This window comes from Pocillopora damicornis, chromosome 2, assembly GCF_964200805.1.
Source record: "Pocillopora damicornis chromosome 2, jaPocDami1.2, whole genome shotgun sequence".
NCBI classification, from domain to species: Eukaryota; Metazoa; Cnidaria; class Anthozoa; order Scleractinia; family Pocilloporidae; genus Pocillopora; species Pocillopora damicornis.
The window spans coordinates 26,972,763-26,993,149 of record NC_142671.1 but is presented as its reverse complement, the minus strand read 5'-3'; the positions used below and the strand labels follow the sequence as shown (position 1 = coordinate 26,993,149).

Sequence of the window (20,387 nt, the reverse complement as noted above, 5' to 3'; positions counted from 1 at the left end):
GTCCTTTGCAACCCAATTTTACTGGTGATATTGTGCTTGGCCGATACTTTGGCGAAGAGGCCTAGTCAACGAAATTGTGAAAGGCTTCACTTTCAATTGCTAGACCGTGAGGCTGATACAAAATGTTATCATCTATCTGCACCAACGACCCGTGAATCGAGTACAAATATCCTGCGATATTGTACGGTTATTTCGACAGTTGGTTATTTTGTACTGTAAAAAAAGCACTTGAGCGAGCTGCTTCGAAGGAATGCTTATAAAAGAAAGCAGTTGGATGATAATTAACGCATTAAACGTTGTAGTGTGCAGTATCGCCAAGCATGCTCGTCAACAACGAGTACAACACAACTTGTATAAAAAACTTAGTGACTCTACACATTAAAACGTTTCAAAGATATATCGAATGGCGTCTCTCCAATGACGACTGCAAGGGGAACTAAAATGATAAATGAAATCTGCGCACCGCAAAATTCTGCGAGACATTATTCGTTGACTGCCCTAAATAGCCTCCCGCCGAGAGGTACGTAAACGTTATATCAAAAGGCGTCTCTCCGATGATGACGACTGGGAGAACTAAATGATAAACGAAATCTACGTACTACGAAATTCCTGCCCAGAACAGCTAAAAGGTACATACTATGTTGGGTTTTTCTACCAAAGTGAGGACTGGGGTCTACCATTCCCCAAAGGACCCCAAGGACGCTAAACACTCCAGAGGGGACTGTTTAACCTATTTAAATGATTGGCACCTTTCAACAAGTGGGCAGCACGATGATGGATTCTGGATCCTAGACAAGTGGCAGACAGACGTAATTATTCTTCATCATCGGCTGAAGACAAAGGTCAATTTGTTGTTATTTCAGCCTCACTTAAAAAAATAAATAGTACACAAACTGGATGTGGAATATCAAAGGGACAAGAACAGATGTGCTGTAACATGTAAAAAGTTCTTATTTGCGAAATACAGGTCGTATTGCATGTCACAAGAGGGAGAGAAATATTCAAGTGTGGTCTCCTTTACACTGGATAGTCAACGAGTCACGTCATTTCCCATTTTTTCGTGTTTTTCCCCTTCACTCTTAACTCCATTTATATCACTATTTGCTTCGCCGATGCTACGTATAACTATTTAGGTTTATGCCTCTTGAAAACTCACGTAGAAACGTTGGCAGTCCTCGTTCTCAATTCAACTAAATTTTCTCCGCTTCAGAACTATTTTTGATTTCTTTTTGGTGTTTAGTGAATTTAGTGCTTTTTTATTTATTTAAGCGCTTTCTCCTCTGAAACATTCAACTCGTTAGAATAATAATCAAGTGCCGTCTCTTTTCAGTATCAAAACAGATAGTCATAGTTTTCTCAATTAACGTTCACTACGAAGCAAGAATAGAGCATATTTTATATTCAAGGACGGCCGAGCCTTTTTTCAACTGGCGGGGCTTGAGAATGAGCGTAGGGGCGCCCCTCCCCATGAAAATTCTATTCTTGATACGTAAAATTGTGGACATGCGCCTTCATACTAAAACAAACGGAAATGTCGTCCTGGAAAAGCCATCCCTTAGGTTTTCGGGAGTTGACGAGGCAAAAGCGACTAAAAATATCTTTACGAGGCTCGTTGGGAAGATTTCCCCACCCTCTCTAGTCATTAAAAATTAGCGGAAATCTAAACATTTGTTTTTATCTTACAACCGTCCGAGACCTATTTGGCCGCAAACCCTCCGTTCTTTGACCTTTCCTTCTCTTGGAAGCAGAGATTCTCTCGAGTGGAATTAATTCAAGCTTTCTATCAAAGTCGTGATCATGGTGATCTGTTGGTCTGCTAGAAGTAAACAATGGCGCGCCATCAAAATTGTCATACTCCGTTTTTGATCTAACAACAATTGACGACTCGGTTAGCATGGGTGCAGGAGTTGGACGTAATGACTGCGTTGCTCGAATTTCTTCAGCAGTCTTCCTCTCCTCGGAGGAAAGAGGTCCGTACATGGTCCCAATGTCAGGAATCCCTTTCTCGGTGAGCCATCGCTGATACGCTAACTGACTCTCATGTTTACCCTCTGCAAGGCGGATAAGGCTCAGTCTTTGCAATTCTTCCTCGATCTGTTTGGCTTTTTGTTCCCTTTCAAGTTTTTCTTTCAAATACTGTTGTTTGTCCAAATACCACTGTTGATTGGCTAAAATGCGTGCACATTCCCTCTGGCCCCATACACGCGCTAAAGACATAGGAGTATGACCGTTTCCGTCGACAGCGTTGATCGTCGCACCAGATTTGATCAACTCCTGCAGGCATTTAACATGGCCTTCACTTGCTGCCTGATGCACTGGAGTGATTCCAGCCTTGGTTGGCCTAAAATAGGAAAAAAACATATTATCATTCACTACATCCATACTAACTGCCAGTTAAGCGGACACCTGCAAATGAAGTTAATCTCATTTCCACAAATTTATTGCTACGTGTGTTGGCGTTTTCTGTGGTCTATAACTGAACATAAATACCCACGGCAAATGGGAACTGCTTCTTTCGTAGAATGAACAGTAAAGCAAAGTGAAGAAAAGGAATTCTAAACGCTTGCCTCGTAGGTCTCATCTGTTTGGGTATAATTCGAGTCATGAAGAACCTAGTTATCGTTCGTCAACAGTTCGTGTTCTTAACTTGGCAAGAACTATGAAAAAAATAAATTTTGGAGCGGCACTTTCACTTTATGAATCTGGGAAATCTCGCAAACTGTTCCAAAACAAATCGCTGGAAAAGACATATTCTCTTAGCAAATACTAATCAACTGCAAATATTGTAATTACTGCACTTTCAGCATCCAGTTCATTACATAATCAAGCCATATTTACCGCCGTAATAAACGACCAGGGACGTTGGGAGAACACGGGAAAAGTCGCAAATCACGAGCCGCAAAGATTTCTACAGTAATTTTTCAAGTGTTTTTCCGACATCTCAAGAGGTTATTACCTCGGTAAACCAGTAGAAAGTGCAGACTAAATTGCATTTTATCAGTACAAAATAGCTATGGCTTAAAGCCATAATATCAGTACAAAAAAGGATTTTTTAATCAGTCAGCATGGAAATACTATCACAGTGATTTTAAGAAACAAAATGTGCCCAGGTATCTATGATCAAAAAAAGTTGAAGCAACATTAAGCCCTTCAATTCTTCTGATAATGAACACTAACAGAATATTTAAACCAGCACTCAAATAAATACATCTTATGTGTTAATCCTGAGAACTTTTGTTCAACCAAGTCTTGATTTCAAAGGAAAAGTATGGTTATCATTTTTCCTCAAAATCAAAATTAAATTCTGATCATTAATTAAAAGAAGGGTCTTAAAAAGATCATTTCAATCATATTACAAGGTAAGTTTGCAGAAAACATTTAACTGTCTCCTCATTTCCAAATTGAGGAAAGGAAGGAAAAGAGAGGGGGACTGGGTTGGAGGTTGGATCTGCCAACATCCATTCGCCTGTACCAGGCCAGATGAGCAAAAGAGTGTTTAAGTGACAAATGGCAGTTTCCCAAATTTGACAGTTCATCCACTGTGTAAGATTTTCTTAAATTTCTCCCACTTCACTACAATCTGTAACTAGTATTTTCATTCTTCTGTACTATATTCCAATCTTGCTTCCTATTTATATGGGTTACTCATCTACACATGTACCATCAGCCCATACCTTGGTTGAATTAACCAGGGATGTCAATAACTTTTTCCATAAGCCGCTGCTGATGGCGCAATAAGCAGCTGTGCCCAAGGAGGGGCTGTAAGGTGATACCCAAACACAAGAGTCTGCTTTCAGGTTAAACAGATGGTGAAAAAAGTCTCATAGACAGCAGTAGACTGCAGGTAAGCTGATTCATTGATTCATCAAATTGCGGGAAAATGAGACACAACTTTTGCAACTTTTTTCAAACAAGCTCAATATAATGGATCCATGAGATATTTGATCAGACAAAAAAAAAATCATTGAGCCACTGAATTTGTGATTTCAAAATAGATGTAAAAAAGAGGTACTCAGTAACTGAACTTTGTGTCATGTAGTTTTGGTCTGAAATCATATTTGGAATTAAACTTTCCATGTGCACTCTCTTGATTTTGAAATCACACATGATTTCAGACCAAACTGCACTCCATTCAGTTCGATTACAATTAAAAAACACTCATCCTACACTAACCTTGATGGATCTGCACCTTTCCCTAAAAGATATTGTACACATCTCAATCCTCTTTTCTTGGTAGACTTGTTAATTGCTAAATGAAGGGGTGTCCATCCGGATGCACTTTGAAAATTAACATCTACTTTATATCTTTCTATCATTACTTTAAGGCATTCAAGCTGTCCATTCTGTGCGGCAAGGTGAATAGGAGCAAGACCCTAAAAGAAATTAAGGTAACATTAATACATTTTCACTTTCTTAGAGTTTACTTATTTCACTTTGTTAGAGTTTGCTGGTTTCAAGCACTGGGGGTTCCATGCATTCATGTATTCATTAATCAAAATACATCCATATACATGTAAGAAGCCATCAGTTTTGAGGAAGTTTTAGGCTAGTGGTTAAACTAGGAGGTATTAAAGGGGAATGCACTTTTTCCTCTTGTCACAAGCATGAAGAATCCTTGTGAGGAATCAACATTAGATCTCTGGATTTCAAGTAACCAAAGAGACTCTATGGTGAACTACAGTAGGCCATTATGAGGTTTATAATTGTGACACACACTTTTCCCTTGGTTATGAAATAAAACATTGGAAACAGGAAACAACGATAAGGAAACACTGTAAGCTTGAATGTTATCAGGATAGCTCAATTATAGGGATGAAAACAAAATATTTTGCTTTCCAGATTAGTTACTGAGAAGCAACTGGTTTGGAAACAAAATTTGTTTTCAGGTGGGAGAATTAAATGTTTTGATCCAAGACAACAACATTTTTTACTGTTTTCCAGCAGCAAAATTTATTTCCACAAAATCTGTTTCTTGCACTGTTAAGCTAAAAAAGGCATTTTTCTCTGCAAAGGTGTTTTCACAACAATATTATTTTAGCAGGGCTTTTATGTGACATAGCTGCCTTCATGTTCACCAGAGAACGCTCAATACTCAATAACTCAGCACAATAAAAGCTGTGAGTGTTTGAGACCGGTTGTTGAATGAGCTTCCAGTGGCTTAGGCTTATCGTAATTTGTGGATCCATTTGCGACAAATTTACTTTGATACTAAAAGAAATACATGTACATCGGTAAATGTTAGAGTTTTCATCGAGGTCTCATGGCGTGAAAGGGGTACAATCGGATTTCTAATCTCCCTGGATGAAAGTATAAAATTCAACTAAAGTTGTTCTGAGTCCCCATCAAAATTTCATTTGGTTTTATTTCAGCTTTCCCAATCAATTTAGGAATACCACCTGATTAAACTGATGAAGAATGCTACATTTAAAGTAAATTCGATTTCTAATACTCAAAGGAGGGAATACTATCTAAACCGTTAATTTTGAGGACGTGAACGTCAAACAAACAAAATGGCTGCTCCTTGCGGTAAACCCACCTTAATATTTCTAAAGTAATTCACAAGTACAGAAATAATGCGGCTGTGGAACAGAAGTCGGACTTCTATTGAAATGCTCGCAAAAAGTAAATGGAAACACGCTTCGTCCCGTTACACGAGACAGCGAAACAATTCGCACGTCTGTCACGTTTGCTTCGTAATAATTACCGCAACTTTTTGTCGAAGTATTACAGCATTTGACCTGCGCCTCTTTCGCTGCTAACTGTTCACACTCTAATTATCTGGCGTGAATAGAACTAAACAATCGAACATTGGTTTACAAGTTATTTAAAGAGATGGAAGAATTCGAGAATATCACTTACGTGTTCGATGGAAACAGAATATGCTTTACGCGTATCATAGAGGCTTTGTTGAAGCCATGTTACATCACCGATCGCTGAAGCCATAAGCACGTCATCATCTATGTTCTTTTGGATTCTTAAAGATTGTCTACGCCTCCTCCTTATGACTGTATCACTTGGCTTATATTTCATTTCAGTCATGTTGTACCCGCGGTGGACCGCCATTTTGAAGAACGGAAATTTCGTTGCTAAGCGTTGCTAACGTCAACTTTTGGAAATACGGGACTGGACTTGTCTTTCGTGAAACTCGGACAGAGAGACTACTCGTGAACGAGGTAAAGTAATTAATTCAATTCTTTACCATTCTTTATCTTCCAAAGACTTGTCCTTAATTCACGATTCTTATTCGCCTCCTCGTGAACTTTATTGTTGGAAAAATATATTGACAAGAGTTCTTTTCTTGGTCATGAGGTACAATTCCTGTGGTGACTTACTAACGGCAACAGAGTTATTGATGTGCTTGCAGTATCAACCAAAATAACATGTACGTAAGAGACAAATGATGTTACTATCATCAATAAATTAATCATCATCAAGCATTATACATGATACCAAACAGTCCAAGCTGTTTTACCATTGTTTGGTGTTTATTGTCAATTTGAAAGGCTTACTGAAATTGAATAGATGATCTAATGGCAAGGGGAAAGCATGATCCATACTGCTGGCACACTGTAGAAGACAGAACTTAATATTCATCTAGGAAGTTGTTAACAACTAGTAATACTATTTACTGAACTATTTCAGCACAGCATAAAGGTGTAAAACCCACAATCAAATGAAGCATAAATACTCAGTGATTTATATACTACATACAAATTTTCCTCTTTACTGAGGCTATGCCCTCTCAAAAAAAATAACTTTATGTGAACTCCGGTTGAAGAAACAAACATGAAAGAACCATCATAACGACCAGCTCCCAGTTGGCTTGTTGGCTCAGTTGTTAGAGTGCTGCACCTTTACTGTGGAGGTCATGGCTTCAAATCGTGTACCAGCCTGAATTTTTTTCAGGTCTTATTTTTACCAGTAGCTAGGTAGCATTCATAATTGTGAGGATTGCTTTCACAAATGTTTTTTTGGTCTTGTCATGAGCATGGGACTGGACAAACAGAAAACTGAGTCCCATGAGGAACTTCAGATTCTGTGCTGCAATGCTCTGCGGCTGAGCCACAAAGACTCTATGGTGACCAAGGCCCATTGCGAAGTTCATATAGGACATGCATACTGCTGGAATCAGCAATTTCGATAGCATCATGTTTTGTAAATAATTAATAATAAGAGAGATGGTAATTTTTTAGCTCAGTAAAAAAAAAGAGAAAGAAGTTTTTTTGTCTTTTCACAGGCATGGGACAAAGGAAAAAATTCTGAATACTCACAAGGAATCAAGCCTCAGACCTTCGGATTTCACACTCAGTTGCTCTGCATACTAGGCATGATTTATCAAAAAGGTACTTTTTAAACACCAAACCTCAAAAAAAAATGCCCTTGCAGGTGAAAGGATCAGAATTAGAGTCTCAGTCTTATTTTATTCACTTAAAAACATCATTCTCTACTTTTCTTAATTTTTTTTCTTATTTTGGCATGGCTCAGGAATAAAAAAATCTCTAGAGAACACTGATAATTCCTCAGTGGATTCATAAGACAAAAGAGGACTGGGGAAGTATTACTGTGACATCCAAAGGGACTCGAAGGCATTTTTTCAGATCCATCAGATACATGTTGACTACAGGTGTCTCTCAGGCAGAGGGATTGTTGTCTGTTGGTCAAGAATTCACACCCTTTATCCTACTACTGGCTAGATTTGACTCTGGTTACCAACTACTGATCAAGTGCAACCTTTAAGCTGTACTCTGTGAATAGCCAATTAGAAAGCCTCTTAACAGAGAGGATTTTGAACCATCCCATATCTGTTTTAAAAGGCTGTTTACAAAATTTACTTCCAACAATAAAATAAACAAAAAATTATTGTGCAATTAAAGAAATTAATAGTTATATTATTTTATTTTTAAAAGACAAATGTCACCAATGTCTTGAAGAAATCAAATCCAACCTTGTCTTCAAGGTCTCATTCAAATCTGTCCATTTTAGGCAAGAAAAACAGTCCCTTTCTTACTCCAGGATATAAAATAAGAGAGAGAGAGAGAGAGAGAGAGAGTGACCACACCTTGTAGTAGAAGGTTAGAAACTGATTGTCTTTAACCCTTTAACTCCCATGATCTGATTGTCAATTCTCCCCTATAGCTGCTACATATTTCCATGTAAATAAGTTATGAGAATTTGGTGTTAGATCAGGATAACAATTTCCACCTGATACACTTGAGTATTCTCATTACCTGTTTGCTGAATAGTGCATGGATACTGAGGGGAGAAGTTACTTGTTAATAACTTCTGGGAGTTAAAGGATTAACATGGGATCTTCTAAGAATAAATTTCCACAAGAATTCTTGTACCGCAAATAATTGGAGAGTCTGTTTGTTTCTTGTTTACAAGATGTTAAGCTGCACAAGAACAGACATAGAAAGTATAAAGTAAAATATGATTTCAATAGCACAAGTTACATTGCAAAGGAAAGAGAACTTGATGACAGAAAGTCCTAGGTAAAACAAATACTAGAGTCCTGATTTTTAGCCATGATAGGAGTTCCTCAACTCCATACCCAAGTGGATTTATGAAGGTTGGTTTAACATTAGAGAAAAATGTCAGAGGATCCTCACCACTCACTAAGGGAAGCTAACGGATGACTTATTGCTGTTTCTCAGTATCACCACTCACTTCACAGGAGATTTATCACCAGGAGGTACCCAAGACTGCGGCTCAAACGTTTCTCCACCCTCCTTTCCACTAGAAGATTCATTTGGATCAGACTCAGGAATCCACTCCCCAGGTTGAAAAGTCGTCCCAGTGCTTATAGGTTGTGTTCTATTATCCAGACTCTCGTACAAGGGAGCGGAGGCGTGGCCAATTTGAGCTGCTGCCTGTGATGTTTCCTGCTCCAAAGCTTGCCGTTCTTTATCCTTCTCTTCCACTTGCTTTGCTCTTTCTTGGAGCGTTTTAACTCTCCTCTGTTCGGCTATGAGTTCTTCATGTGTCGGGGGACGTTCTCGTTTCCCTCGGATCCACGCCTCCCACTCAATGGGAATTAAACCAGGGGTGTATTCCATTGGATTCATTTTGGTGATCATCTCCCTCTTAGGCTTTTTTCCCTGCCGGATGGTTTCATAATATTCATTTCCATGGAGATCGGTTCCTACAAGTCGTCTTGTTCGTCCGAAGACATTTAGTAACGATCGTACCCACTGCATTATATTGAACGTAATTTAGGTTTAAGTTAAACAGCTTGAAGAGAGAATATGATAAAGTTCCTGTTTTTTTACAATTCTCGCTCTTTAAAACCTCCAGATTTTACATGGAGTTATATCAGTCAGACTACTCTTTCCGCAAGCGGGCGAAAAGTGATGTAAGAAAATTGGACAAGTCTGACCGCCATTTTGAACAATATGAAGATCAGAGAGAACCTGGTAACAATCAGATAGCGGACTCTCGTCACGTAATATGCGCAGGGTGTCTTTAGTCGAGAAATGCGTCATTCTAATGGCTTAAGTTCTGTTTACATGTAGAAGACATTGTCACGAGTTGGCGGGTTGAATATTAATCACTTCATTACGAAATCGACGAAAAACCTAGTACATTCTAATCTAAATATGACTCTGAGATGACCGCTAGAGTATTTGGAAATGGCAAGGTTTTACACTGTGATTAATTTCTCTGTATTGTTGACTTATTTCGCTGGTAAGTAAATGTTTTCATTTCTTTCACGTGACATAATTGGAGCGAGGCATTCAGAGGCTATCAGTCGGTGCTTTTATGCTGTAGCTTTACTGCTTATTTCAGTCATGCTCGAAGTCTAGAGCTTTCTTATCTTACCTAGAAATTGTTCCCACGTACGCCTCAGTTAAATGAAAGCTCACTGTAATCAGTTCAAGTAACTTCCTGCACAAGTGATTTCACAATGTATAAACTCACGGCAACTAATAAATGTTAACTGTTTTTACTCTACCACGAATCTGGTTAGGTTACCCTCTTGATTAAGAGGTTAAAAAATATATGTGAACGTAATTGAAATTACTTAAACTTGCTTTGAAACATCATTAAAGCTCTCCAATGTTTTGCTCGTAATTTTTAATATTAATAATAATTAATATGGAGTTTCTGTGTTCCTAACTTCATCCTAACTTAACTACTAGTTTCCTTACAGGCAGAAAACCCTAAGGGTTTGAGGCTTTGTGAAATCAGTCATTTAATATAGTTGTTGATCTCTAACATGTAAAGTAATCTGGAACGGTTGATCCATAAATAGCTTTAGTTATAGTGCCGTCACATTGTGGAATAGCCTTCCTTGCGAGGCTAGGTGTGTGGAATCCCTCAGGTTCTACAAATGAGAAATCAACAAAGCTCTTTAAGGCACAGCATTCATGGAAAGCAGTAATATAGTGTAATTAATAATGTCATTAATATCAATCAATAGTTAATGGTTTTTAATTAATCCTATGTAAACAGCTGATGAATTGCCCATGATTGATTAAAATTTAAATGAAATAAAATAGATAAATAAATAAATAAACCTCAGCATGATAACTATGAATTCTAGCCTTTGACCCTCAAAATCAGCCCTATTGATATTTAGTATATAAATAGAATTCACTTACCTTCAGTTTTCTCTTTTCTCTAATGATTGAGTAGGTTATTGAAGGTGGCTGATTCTAATCCTTCCTATAGACTCTCTTCCAGACACAACATAAAGTAATAAGGCATGCAGCTCAGGGTTGAGAGCCTTGAGAACTTCAGCAAATTTTGTCCTCTTCCCAACTTTACTTCCCTCCAGTCTTTGGGCATATGTAAGGTTGATTGATGTAAAAGATCCATGCTTAAAATCATTGTATTTACACATCTCTAACCACCGAAAAGCTTGGACTAGTTTTTGGCTTTGTTGGTGATTTTGGCGTTGACTTATGATTTGATGATAAGTCTTAAATTAACTTTTTTGGACATGCAAGGAATCCATATCTAAGCTCTTGTTTCATTCCTAAAAGACAACATTGTTAATGAACCCTACTCCCACCAGCAAGCAATATAAAAGTCAAACAACTGTTCAAACCTAGTTCACTGTCAAGGTATAGTATTGCTCAGACATAAAATAACCAAAAAACACATATAAAACACATTAATTTGTATGATAAATGAAAGTATGTGCATCTAAATTTTGCATGTGCATGCATAAGCCTGACTCATTTGCCTCATTAGTATGTATGAGCTAGGCCTTTTGTTGTTCTATTGCTGGTGGTTAATTGTTTTAAAGAATAGGCTAATAGCTCTACCGGTAATTTAAAAATACTAAATGGCTACCAATTACAAAGAGAATTGTTGATTTCAATTACGATTCAAACCAACCTTCCACAATATGCTGTTGCATACATGTACTAATGCATCTTCATAATCAGAATATATAAGTGATGTATCAATTTACAACAGTATCCTTTTATTGAAGTAGCTGTTTCTCACTTCATAAAAAAAAATCATCCATCCAAATGGCTTGGGAATGTGTTAAAAATAAATTTAGTCTTAGTATATGGTATATTAGCATCAACAAAGGTGCCTGTTTGTAAACAGTTGTCACATTCTAAAAAGGAAGGCATACACAAGTGCTCATTTTATAGCGTGTACCATCAATAAACATGCTGTTCTGCATATGACAAAATGGGGACAGGAAAATCATGTTTTATGGTGGATATTTGTAGTCAGTTCCACAATGATAGGGAAGAGCTGATTTTAACAGCTTCCAAATGCATACATTGTGCATTTGTACTTTCCTTTGTATCTGTAGGAGGGTCAGTGAAGAGGAGTGTAATAAACCATCCTAAAAATAGTTGTGAATAACTGCAAGTAGTGAAAGAAAGGATATAGCTGTATATATATGTCTGTGGTTTTTGTGAACGTGTGCTTGAATGATTTCATGTTGCTTTTTAATTCTTCAAAGCTTGAGGAACATGTTTATTGTTTAGGGGGTGGAGGAGGGTGTAAAACTGTTTGTAGAAGACAATTTGTGTGTGCACTGGAAAGGAAAATGTTAATGGTCCTGCTCCAAAAAAAAACTTTTCAAATTCTGAACCTAACTGTCACTGGAATTTGAATTGAGTGACCCCAGTGTAAATAAAGTCTTAAATAAATCTCTTATTAATTTTTTATTTTCAATTAAAGCTGACCTGTTGTGGAATTTTGGATTTCTGGGAATTCATGCCACTGTTGGCAATGGTACAGAAGGTTCTTGTCAGGCCTGTCCAGTAGGAACAATTGGAAATACTAGTGAGTAATTTACATGACTGTGTTCTTTAATCAGGTTTTTGAATCAACTGAAGATCACATTTTGGGGAATTTTGATGATTAATTATTTCTATATGAACAATAGATACTGAAAATAGGTTTTTTAGAAAATGAAAATGAACAATCAATCAGAAAGAATAATGTATATTCAGTGGTATTAAACCCAACTTTCCTATTATGCAGTACAGTGCTATTTCCAGTTTGTATTAAGCATTTTGCTGATAATAATAATAATAAATGATAATGAATTTATTTGCTTTCTTTGTATTCTGCACCTTTTGTTTGTAGGAGTTTTGAAATAGTCATCAACATCGTGAGTGTGGATAGCCAGTTCAAAGTCTGCAAATACATGTACTTTAAGTGTACATTGATTGTGTTGGCCACTAATATACATTTTTTAGGGGATGGTTTGAAGTAATCATGCATTCTCTTGTTAATATGCTGTGGAACATCCACACTGAATGTGTTAGACTTGAGAGCTCTGAATATACCAATTGTCTTCTGTATTTTGGGATAAACACACTTGTCCTATGGCTTTTGGGTATAACAAGAAAATACTAGTGACCTGTGGGATACTCTATGGTATGGTATACCTGTTCCACTCACAAGTGTTGCTTATACTTGAAGAGTTTGATTTTTTTTTTTAACTAATCACATCATGGACTTAAAACTTTCAGGTGACCCAGACTGTCACAGTTGTAACATAAGTGGCCAGTGCCAAGATCCTTCATCAAATTGTGTCCTGTGTCCTGCAGGCCGCCACCAAAATTTAACAGGACAAACAGTTTGCTATGAATGCGAGAAAGGCAAATATCAAGACAAAGCTGGAAAAGCAACATGTATTCCTTGCCCTTTGGGATACTTTCAGAACAAGAGAGGACAAACATCTTGCCTCAAGTGTGAGAAAGGCCACTACCAGAACGCAACTGGAGAAACAACTTGCAAGTTATGTCAGAAAGGAAGCTTCTCTAGGTGAGCCATTTATTGCACCTGAGTTTCAATGATTACAGACTGAGATACCTTTTATACTACTTAACAGTAGGTGAAAACACAATCTCAAGGGTTTTTTATGCCTGTATTAGACAGCCAAAACTTCATGCCGTTATCCTTTTCCTTTTTCCCACTAGTTTTTGACTGGAAGGCACAAAATCATAGAATCAAGGTGCTGCCCATTGAATGTACTTTCTGGAAGAGAAATCTTAGACCATTTTTTTGTCAGAATACCGAAGAATGTAATGGATAAAGTCTGTTGGCTGTTGACTAATGTCTGTTGTCTGTTGACTAATGGCTGCCAACTTGAAGAAAAGCATACTATTTATCAAGTTGATCATTTTTCACACTAAATTTGTACATGCATGGTTCACCCTTGCACACTCAGTACACCAGTCATGACCTGAAGTTGATGTAAACCACAGGCCCCAGTTGTTCAATGGTTAGATAAGGTCACATGCGTCAACTGATAATAAAAAATTAATATCTTTCTGGTGGATAGCAGAGTAGCAGTACCTTTTTAAACACTTTTTGACTTCTTCAGTGACTAAAGATTTTTCCTCATTTCCCTACATTGCAGCTCAGATGGGAGTAACATGTGTATGCAATGTGGTAATGGGAAATACTGCAAGTAGGTGCAATTATTTTATTGTCATGCTATGTTCAACAGTTATTCGCTGTAGAGGAGGTGAATCCATATTGTTTTAGTATGTACCACACAGAAACCAAAAAATTAGTTTGGTATATTTCTATCAATATACCAAAAAATGGTTGGAAATTACATTTTGGACACATGATTTTGTCTCTTCGGCTACACGAAGGTGAGTACTTGCTAATCACTTCCAAACCAGCCAGTCAGTGAATGTGAAAAGCCCTCAGATACAAAGTTTTATTAATCGCAATGTTTAAAGGATATGATGATGAAGGTGATAATGATTATTGTGATTATTATTGCTTGGTAGTAGTTACTGTTTTGAAGTAGTTTAGGGCAGTAATAGTTACTGTAAGTTACAGTTGCAGCACTACATGTATGGTTACTAGTAATTAATGAGTTAATTTATATTACTGTTACTGACCATACTCTTATACAAAGTTCAATGGATCAGCAATCAAATCTGTGTTCACTCTTCTAACTCAAATGTTTCACTGTTCTTTTTTCTTAAAAAAACAAACAAACAAGCACCACGGGCTGTACCAAGTGTTTTGGTTGCCCACCTGGCCAAGAGGCAGATCGTATGGGTGCACAAAATTGTACATATTGTCAAAAAGGTACGCAGTTTAAAAATGTTAATTTTATTTTGGTTTTGTTTTTAATTGTTGTTGAGAGGTGTTGTACTGTAGTTGTTTGCTTGTTTTCATTGAAAATGACATGAATATATGTAAAAGTTTCCCTGTCTTCAGAGCTGCTTGCAGTTTTGATTAGTCAGATACAATAAAATACATACCTACAAACTTGATATTCATTGTAGGACACAGTAAGGCTGTTGTTGTTTCCAAATGTGTTGTTACTCAATGTTTTTACTGACTGATCAGAAAGTACACATAGCATCTGAACTATTTGCCTGAAATTGTGTGTCCTTCTAACATGTCAAATTTTACAATTGTTTTTATCTCTGGTAAATGATATCATTTTCAAAACTGCCGTGCAGACACACTTTTCATTTGTGTACTTGATAAAAGATCTTAACATTACAATTAGAACAAGAAAGTAACCATGGCCAGTTAAATGCATTTTCCAAACCTTACACCCATTACAAGAAAAGTCTGCTTTTAAAATTTAATTCACAATGCGATCAGTTTCAGTTCTGTGAAGATGGTATTTTGAAAAGATCTCCTCTAAACTTAAGGACTGCAAAATTAAAACAAATTGATCCGATTGCTTTCAGTACTAATTTATTTGCTTCTATACTTTATTGAACAACTATTGATGTATTTACCAGTTATGCTTCTCTTTATAGTTTAACAATATCTAACTATTTAGTTTTTAATTTTCTTTATATATTGTAAATAATGTTTGTTGATGATTGACCCGCCTCGAATAGCAAATTTGCTATCTGCGGGTCAACATAATCTAAATTATTTTGTAAGAAAAAGAAAAATAAAGTGTGTGTGTAAAGTGTGTGTATTCATATCCCTTAATGGAAGAACATTGAAATTTATTACATCACTGTGCTAAGACATTTAATTGATGGATGATCCTAAATCTGAAGATACAACCATAACATTATGAGTCATCCAGCAGTAATTGTTTACCATAATGTTATGAAAAGCTAAATAATTTTTCTTTCAGGTTCATTCAAACCCTCTTCAGGCTCTGAGGTGTGCCATTCTTGTAAAGATGGATGGTATCAATTAAAAACTGGACAGACATCTTGTCTAGAGTGCCCAGAAGGACATTACTGCCCTGTAAGTCAATCATGTTTTTGTCTCGGTGGTTAACTAGAACACAACAATAGCCTCCAGTTGCTCAAAATTTTTACAGTATCACTCTGGACATGAATTTTCTGCTTTTAGAATTGAGCCATTTCCTTAAAGCTTGAAGACTCCAACAAGCATTTGTTACACCAAATTGTGGTTGAAAACTGTCAACCTTTAATTATTCTTTTTATCATGAAAGCTGAGCTTTCAAGAAATGCTTTATGAAAAATATTTGCTGTGATGAATTGTAGCTTTTAAGTTGTCTGTGGTGCAGATTTTGTTATATCTTCTTCTGTAATTTGCTCTTCCATCTTCAATCACTCTTAATTAAACAAACAATTTCATTACTGTGCATTATACCACTGGCAGTCCAAGAATACTGGTTTTAAAAGTCACACAAACCAAAATTTCCTCAGTATGAAATCTATCCTTTTGTCCATTAGCATTAAATCACTTTTTAGTTCATTGAAGTTGATATTTCCGGAATATTACACAATTACATGGATAAATTAAGATCAAAATTTTTTTGCATTTTTGTGTGCTGTAAAAATGATAATGAGGATTAAAAAAATAATTATCAACATTAAAAAAAGGGTTAAATCTGATACTAGTTTTGATTTTTAAAAAAAAAAGGTAGTAGTATCTGTGGTTGTATTGATTGGGTATCGAGGTATTAAAAGATTAGCTAAGCAAGAGGTGAGGTGTTGATGCTACATGTGAATTGAACATACTGTAAACGATGATTGAATTTAATGAACAAATTAAATTTTCTTCACTGCCATTTATTGTATGCTTTTATTGCATGTGCTTTAGTGGCCAAACTCAGAACCAGTGCCATGTGATAAGGAGCAGATTTGTCCTCCAGGCAGTAGTGCACCAAAAGAAGACTGTAAAGGGTTGATGACTTTAAATAATGAAACTGAGGTACAGAAATTGTTTAATGGCAACATGGTTGAATCATCCCTCCAGCTTACTAGCCCACACTGTAGGAGTTTACATCAGTTTCCATGTTATAAAATGACTCAGGGTATTGTTTTTTCCCCCTGGATGGAATGCCTACAGGTAACCTCCCACCCCCACCCCCACCCTCCCCCTCCCCCCCCCTTTCACCTTAGGCAACATTAGGCATTCCTGGCAGTTTTCTGGCACCCATTGATACTTCCGTCTGGGGGAAGATAGTGTGACAGTGAAGTGGTTTTTCCAAGTAAACAGCACAATTACCCTGCTTCCAGCTTCTTGTAAGTAAGACTGACTTCAATTTTTATGTTAGACTGTTTAAATTACCATTAACAATGGCGTATATGCTGCACTTACAGATAAGCAATGATACAATTTAATCTACCAGAAGACTTACCTGTGATAGTTCATTACTACATATTTGATTACGTTTTAATTAGCCATTAAAGGCACTGCCTACATGGTTAAAAAACAATCCTTTCTTTTATTTTTATGTTCTTGTGCGTATTTCATTTACAGGAATGCGAAATGAGCCCAATTGTTTATGCTCTTATCGCTGTTTCACTAGCAGGTACAAAACTTTTACACAAGTACAGGTCATTCCTGGAACTCAAGGCATTTGCATGACTGTATGCTGGTGTCATATTTCTTGCTAGGACCTAATTTCCATTGTCTTTATAAGGTTTCTGTAATCTTGAATGGTTACTAAATATAAGAAGGGTGTTTCGTGATGACTCGAGAAAGACTTAGTATGAACTTCTACTCTTTGGGTTTTTTTTTGTAAGAACTGGGAGTGAATTTTATTTGTGATCTTAAGAGAGGATTGGAGGGAGCAGTCATACCTCAAGCTTTAATAAACGATTATTTAAGATTTTGAGAACAATCCCCTCCCAGCGAGGGGTGTGACCCATCCCAATAGGATAAGTTGTGTTGACACTCATGTGTCAATGGCTCAACAGAATAGACAGGATGAAAACCTATACTTGCCTTTTTTGTTTATTTTAGTGGTTGTGGCAGCTATTGGTTTTGTGATACTCCGAAAATATAGAAGGTAAGAAAACCTGCCCGGTTTGCAGCAGAGATATTCAGGTCTGAGCAGTATTGTCACGCAAAGCATCGCGTGACTGCTATTGCTTCGAACGTGTTTTTCCAAGCACAGTCTTTGGAGCTGTCTTTACACTTTAGTAAGTAACTTTTTTTATTTTTTATTTTTGCAGAAATAACGAAACAAGACAGCGATTGCTAGAGAGACAACACCCAGTTTACACTGGTTGGTGAATATGGAAATTCACAGCACGACAAGAAAGATCGTTCTACTCAATGGTTGAATTACTTGCCTACTGTACACTTTGTCGCTTGGGAATGGGTAACGTAGCTAGGGAAGCTCCTCGGAGTATTAATGAATAACCCTCCCTACAGAGCGCCAGTTAATAAAGAAAACCCCGATAGTTTATCCTAAAGTTTTCCCTTTAGAGGTTTATTAGCACGAGTAACAATTTACATGTAATAAGGTTTATATTTTGGATGTTGATTTAAGTCAGCACTATGGCAACATCATATCTAATGACAGACATTTGAATCGTTGGCCTAAATCCATGTACCTTATTATTTTAATGTTGCCTTAAATTTTTAAAATGCGAATATGCGCGTGGTGTTAAAACTCCGTGGAGCCTCCTTAACTCCAGTGTCATTAAAATAGGCAGATGACTTATTATGAATAATGCTTTGTATGAATTTAAGTTAAGTGATGACGTTGAGGAGAATTTTATCATTGTAACGATTGTTGCAATGATGTTCTTATTACACACGCATTTCCTCACAGAGAAAAGGAAAAAAAATGAAATGAATTAGCTTTTCGTAAAATATTTTTTGACGTTGTGTAAATTCCACTGACATGTCATCAACACTCCCTTTGACTATAGTTGCCTTCTTGTTTAGTAGCAGAGAAATTTGAATCTCAGCGGTTAGGTCTTTCGGAAATGAACAACCCGGTCAAAACGGAGGTTTATGTGAACGCCCACCGCACTATTTTTGTATTTTGAGAGGAGATAGCTGGACACTTATTATGCGCATGTCCAAGGATGTAGTCAAGTATTTTGAGAAAAGGTAGCTAGACACTCGTTATGCGCATGCCCAAGTCCAGTTTTTCGTAAACAGAAAACATTTTATCGTGCTCTGGTGTGAACAGAAAGATTAGTGGAGTGAAAGTACGTTTTCGATTTCTCCATCCTTGCATGGCCGGTCCATCGTCCGCAGAAAAAACAGTCTTCCTCGTTTTCACTTGAAAACCTCTACGGACAGTCTTTGTCGAGAAAGAAATTTATTTAACTGTTACCGTAGCAGTTTTAAAGTGACCTAGGGACGGACACATGATTTAAAGTATTGTTGACAAATATTTATTTTTGATAGCAACTTTGTGGGTGTGTTGTAAGCAATGAAGAGATTCGCGCATTTTGTTGAACAGAATTATTCCCTTCCATCCATATTACTTCCCCCCTCATTTACATCATCGTCTGTAATTGTTTAGTCATCGAATACCACGAACAGACAAGTAAGCATCAGTTTTCTCTCTCATTAAAAATTTTTAGGTCAGATTTTAAGATATCTTTCGATCCATGTCAGTGTCTGAGCAACGACACACCTACCCCTCCCTTAACTTGACATCAGTCAACTGACAGCAAGTTAAGGTTAGTGTTGGATTATGGGAAGGGTGGGTGCGCAGTTCCTCACTCACCTCCCGGACATGATCTATATTTTCAGTGTGGGGCGTTTTTCTAAATATGGCAGGTCCGTTTACAATTCGCTCTGTGGGAAGTTAATAGGAGTTTATGTTGTTAAGACGTTTTGTTTTCCAATAAATAATTTTGCGCCTCTGCGTGATAGAATTTTGTCTTGATCGGTCTGTTTCGTACTGTAACTGTAGAAGTTATGATAGTGAAATTTGCGATGCGCGAATGTAACATGGGCCATTAACTTGATCCTGATACTTAAAGTCATGCATCTTGTTTTGTTCTTTTTTTCATTAGCCTGCAGTACAGACGTCTTGTTAAGGCGAGTTGACGTTAAAAAGCTTGCGATCTTTTATTCGACCGGCCACATTTGAGTAAGAGTTAGAGTGGACTATGGGTGGAAGGGGTGGGTAAAGACAAAATTTGTATATCCCTACCTCTCTCCTCTCCTTTCTTTGGATCGTCGCTCACCCACTTAGCACAAATTTCTTTCCCTCGCCAGCCTTCCGCTGTTGTAAAATTAAAAATGCTAGCTGTGTCATTTGCAACAAGAATATACTGAACACTCGCTTGCCAAAATTACGCGTAATCTGCAGGCTGTTTATTGAATCCGCAGTTTCACTGACTTGTATAATTCGTTAACCTTTTAACCCCTAAGAGTGACTAGCGTCTAATTTCTCCTGACAATATCAGCCCTGAATTACACAATAGGGTCATGAGAATTAAGGAAATGATCATCAACTAAAGAAGCTCTTGATTGTTAAACAAATTCTCCTTGTCAGCACCTTAGGAAATTTATGGAGAACAGTATGGAGAATATGCGTGAATACGATAAGGTGTGAAAGGTTAACTCTTTGTTGTTAGTAATACTGGGAATTTTTTGTAAACTTCATTTCAAAAGACAAGAAATGTATGCAGAGAAAACTCGAGTGAAACGGATCCTGAAAAATTCAGACTTCCTCTTCTCGTCGAAAATAGACTTTTTTGAAGGCCTCTTTTTTGCATTGCTTAAATTGTAGT

The 20,387-nt window shown here is 37.0% G+C and overlaps 3 protein-coding genes and 1 long non-coding RNA gene across 5 annotated transcripts; 2 read left to right on the top strand and 2 right to left on the bottom strand.

The window, feature by feature from the left end:
- Positions 1-931: 931 nt before the first annotated feature.
- On the bottom strand, positions 932-6,162 carry LOC113673334 (ankyrin repeat domain-containing protein 53). Its single transcript, XM_027189727.2, has 3 exons — positions 5,860-6,162; positions 4,174-4,373; positions 932-2,341 (listed from the first exon to the last, which is right to left on the bottom strand). The coding sequence occupies exons 1-3, from the start codon at positions 6,061-6,063 to the stop codon at positions 1,675-1,677; spliced, it is 1,071 nt and encodes a 356-aa protein (XP_027045528.2). The 5' UTR covers positions 6,064-6,162; the 3' UTR covers positions 932-1,674.
- Positions 6,037-7,344, top strand: LOC149050556 (uncharacterized). The gene is made up of 3 exons (XR_016184201.1): positions 6,037-6,173; positions 6,310-6,382; positions 7,238-7,344. It is a non-coding gene; the product is annotated as an uncharacterized LOC149050556 (long non-coding RNA).
- Positions 7,345-7,404: 60 nt separating this feature from the next.
- Positions 7,405-9,511, bottom strand: LOC113673333 (NADH dehydrogenase [ubiquinone] 1 alpha subcomplex assembly factor 2). Its single transcript, XM_027189726.2, has one exon. It carries the CDS (start codon positions 9,195-9,197, stop codon positions 8,664-8,666), a length of 534 nt encoding a protein of 177 aa, XP_027045527.2. The 5' UTR covers positions 9,198-9,511; the 3' UTR covers positions 7,405-8,663.
- LOC113673332 (uncharacterized) lies at positions 9,454-19,523 on the top strand. 2 transcript variants are annotated; one of them, XM_027189724.2, is made up of 10 exons: positions 9,454-9,684; positions 12,151-12,255; positions 12,951-13,245; positions 13,844-13,894; positions 14,444-14,532; positions 15,554-15,669; positions 16,495-16,605; positions 17,158-17,209; positions 17,644-17,689; positions 17,856-19,523. In XM_027189724.2, the coding sequence occupies exons 1-10, from the start codon at positions 9,630-9,632 to the stop codon at positions 17,914-17,916; spliced, it is 981 nt and encodes a 326-aa protein (XP_027045525.2). In that variant the 5' UTR covers positions 9,454-9,629; the 3' UTR covers positions 17,917-19,523. The 2 variants fall into 2 exon arrangements, with proteins under 2 accessions (XP_027045525.2, XP_089054249.1); XM_089198123.1 differs by lacking the exon at positions 17,644-17,689 and having other exon boundaries at positions 9,465-9,684.
- The last annotated feature ends 864 nt before the right edge of the window (positions 19,524-20,387 follow it).

Excerpts from the sequence above, each read along its gene's own strand:
- LOC113673332 (XM_027189724.2), top strand. The coding sequence starts at position 9,630 with ATGGCAAGGTTTTACACTGTGATTAATTTCTCTGTATTGTTGACTTAT. Across the intron at positions 9,685-12,150 it reads ATTGTTGACTTATTTCGCTG|CTGACCTGTTGTGGAATTTT; the intron begins GTAAGTAAATGT and ends TTTCAATTAAAG. Across the intron at positions 12,256-12,950 it reads AGGAACAATTGGAAATACTA|GTGACCCAGACTGTCACAGT; the intron begins GTGAGTAATTTA and ends TAAAACTTTCAG.
- LOC113673333 (XM_027189726.2), bottom strand. The coding sequence starts at position 9,197 with ATGCAGTGGGTACGATCGTTACTAAATGTCTTCGGACGAACAAGACGA.
- LOC113673334 (XM_027189727.2), bottom strand. The coding sequence starts at position 6,063 with ATGGCGGTCCACCGCGGGTACAACATGACTGAAATGAAATATAAGCCA. Across the intron at positions 4,374-5,859 it reads ATTCTGTTTCCATCGAACAC|GGTCTTGCTCCTATTCACCT; the intron begins GTAAGTGATATT and ends AATTTCTTTTAG. Across the intron at positions 2,342-4,173 it reads AAAGGTGCAGATCCATCAAG|GCCAACCAAGGCTGGAATCA; the intron begins GTTAGTGTAGGA and ends TTCCTATTTTAG.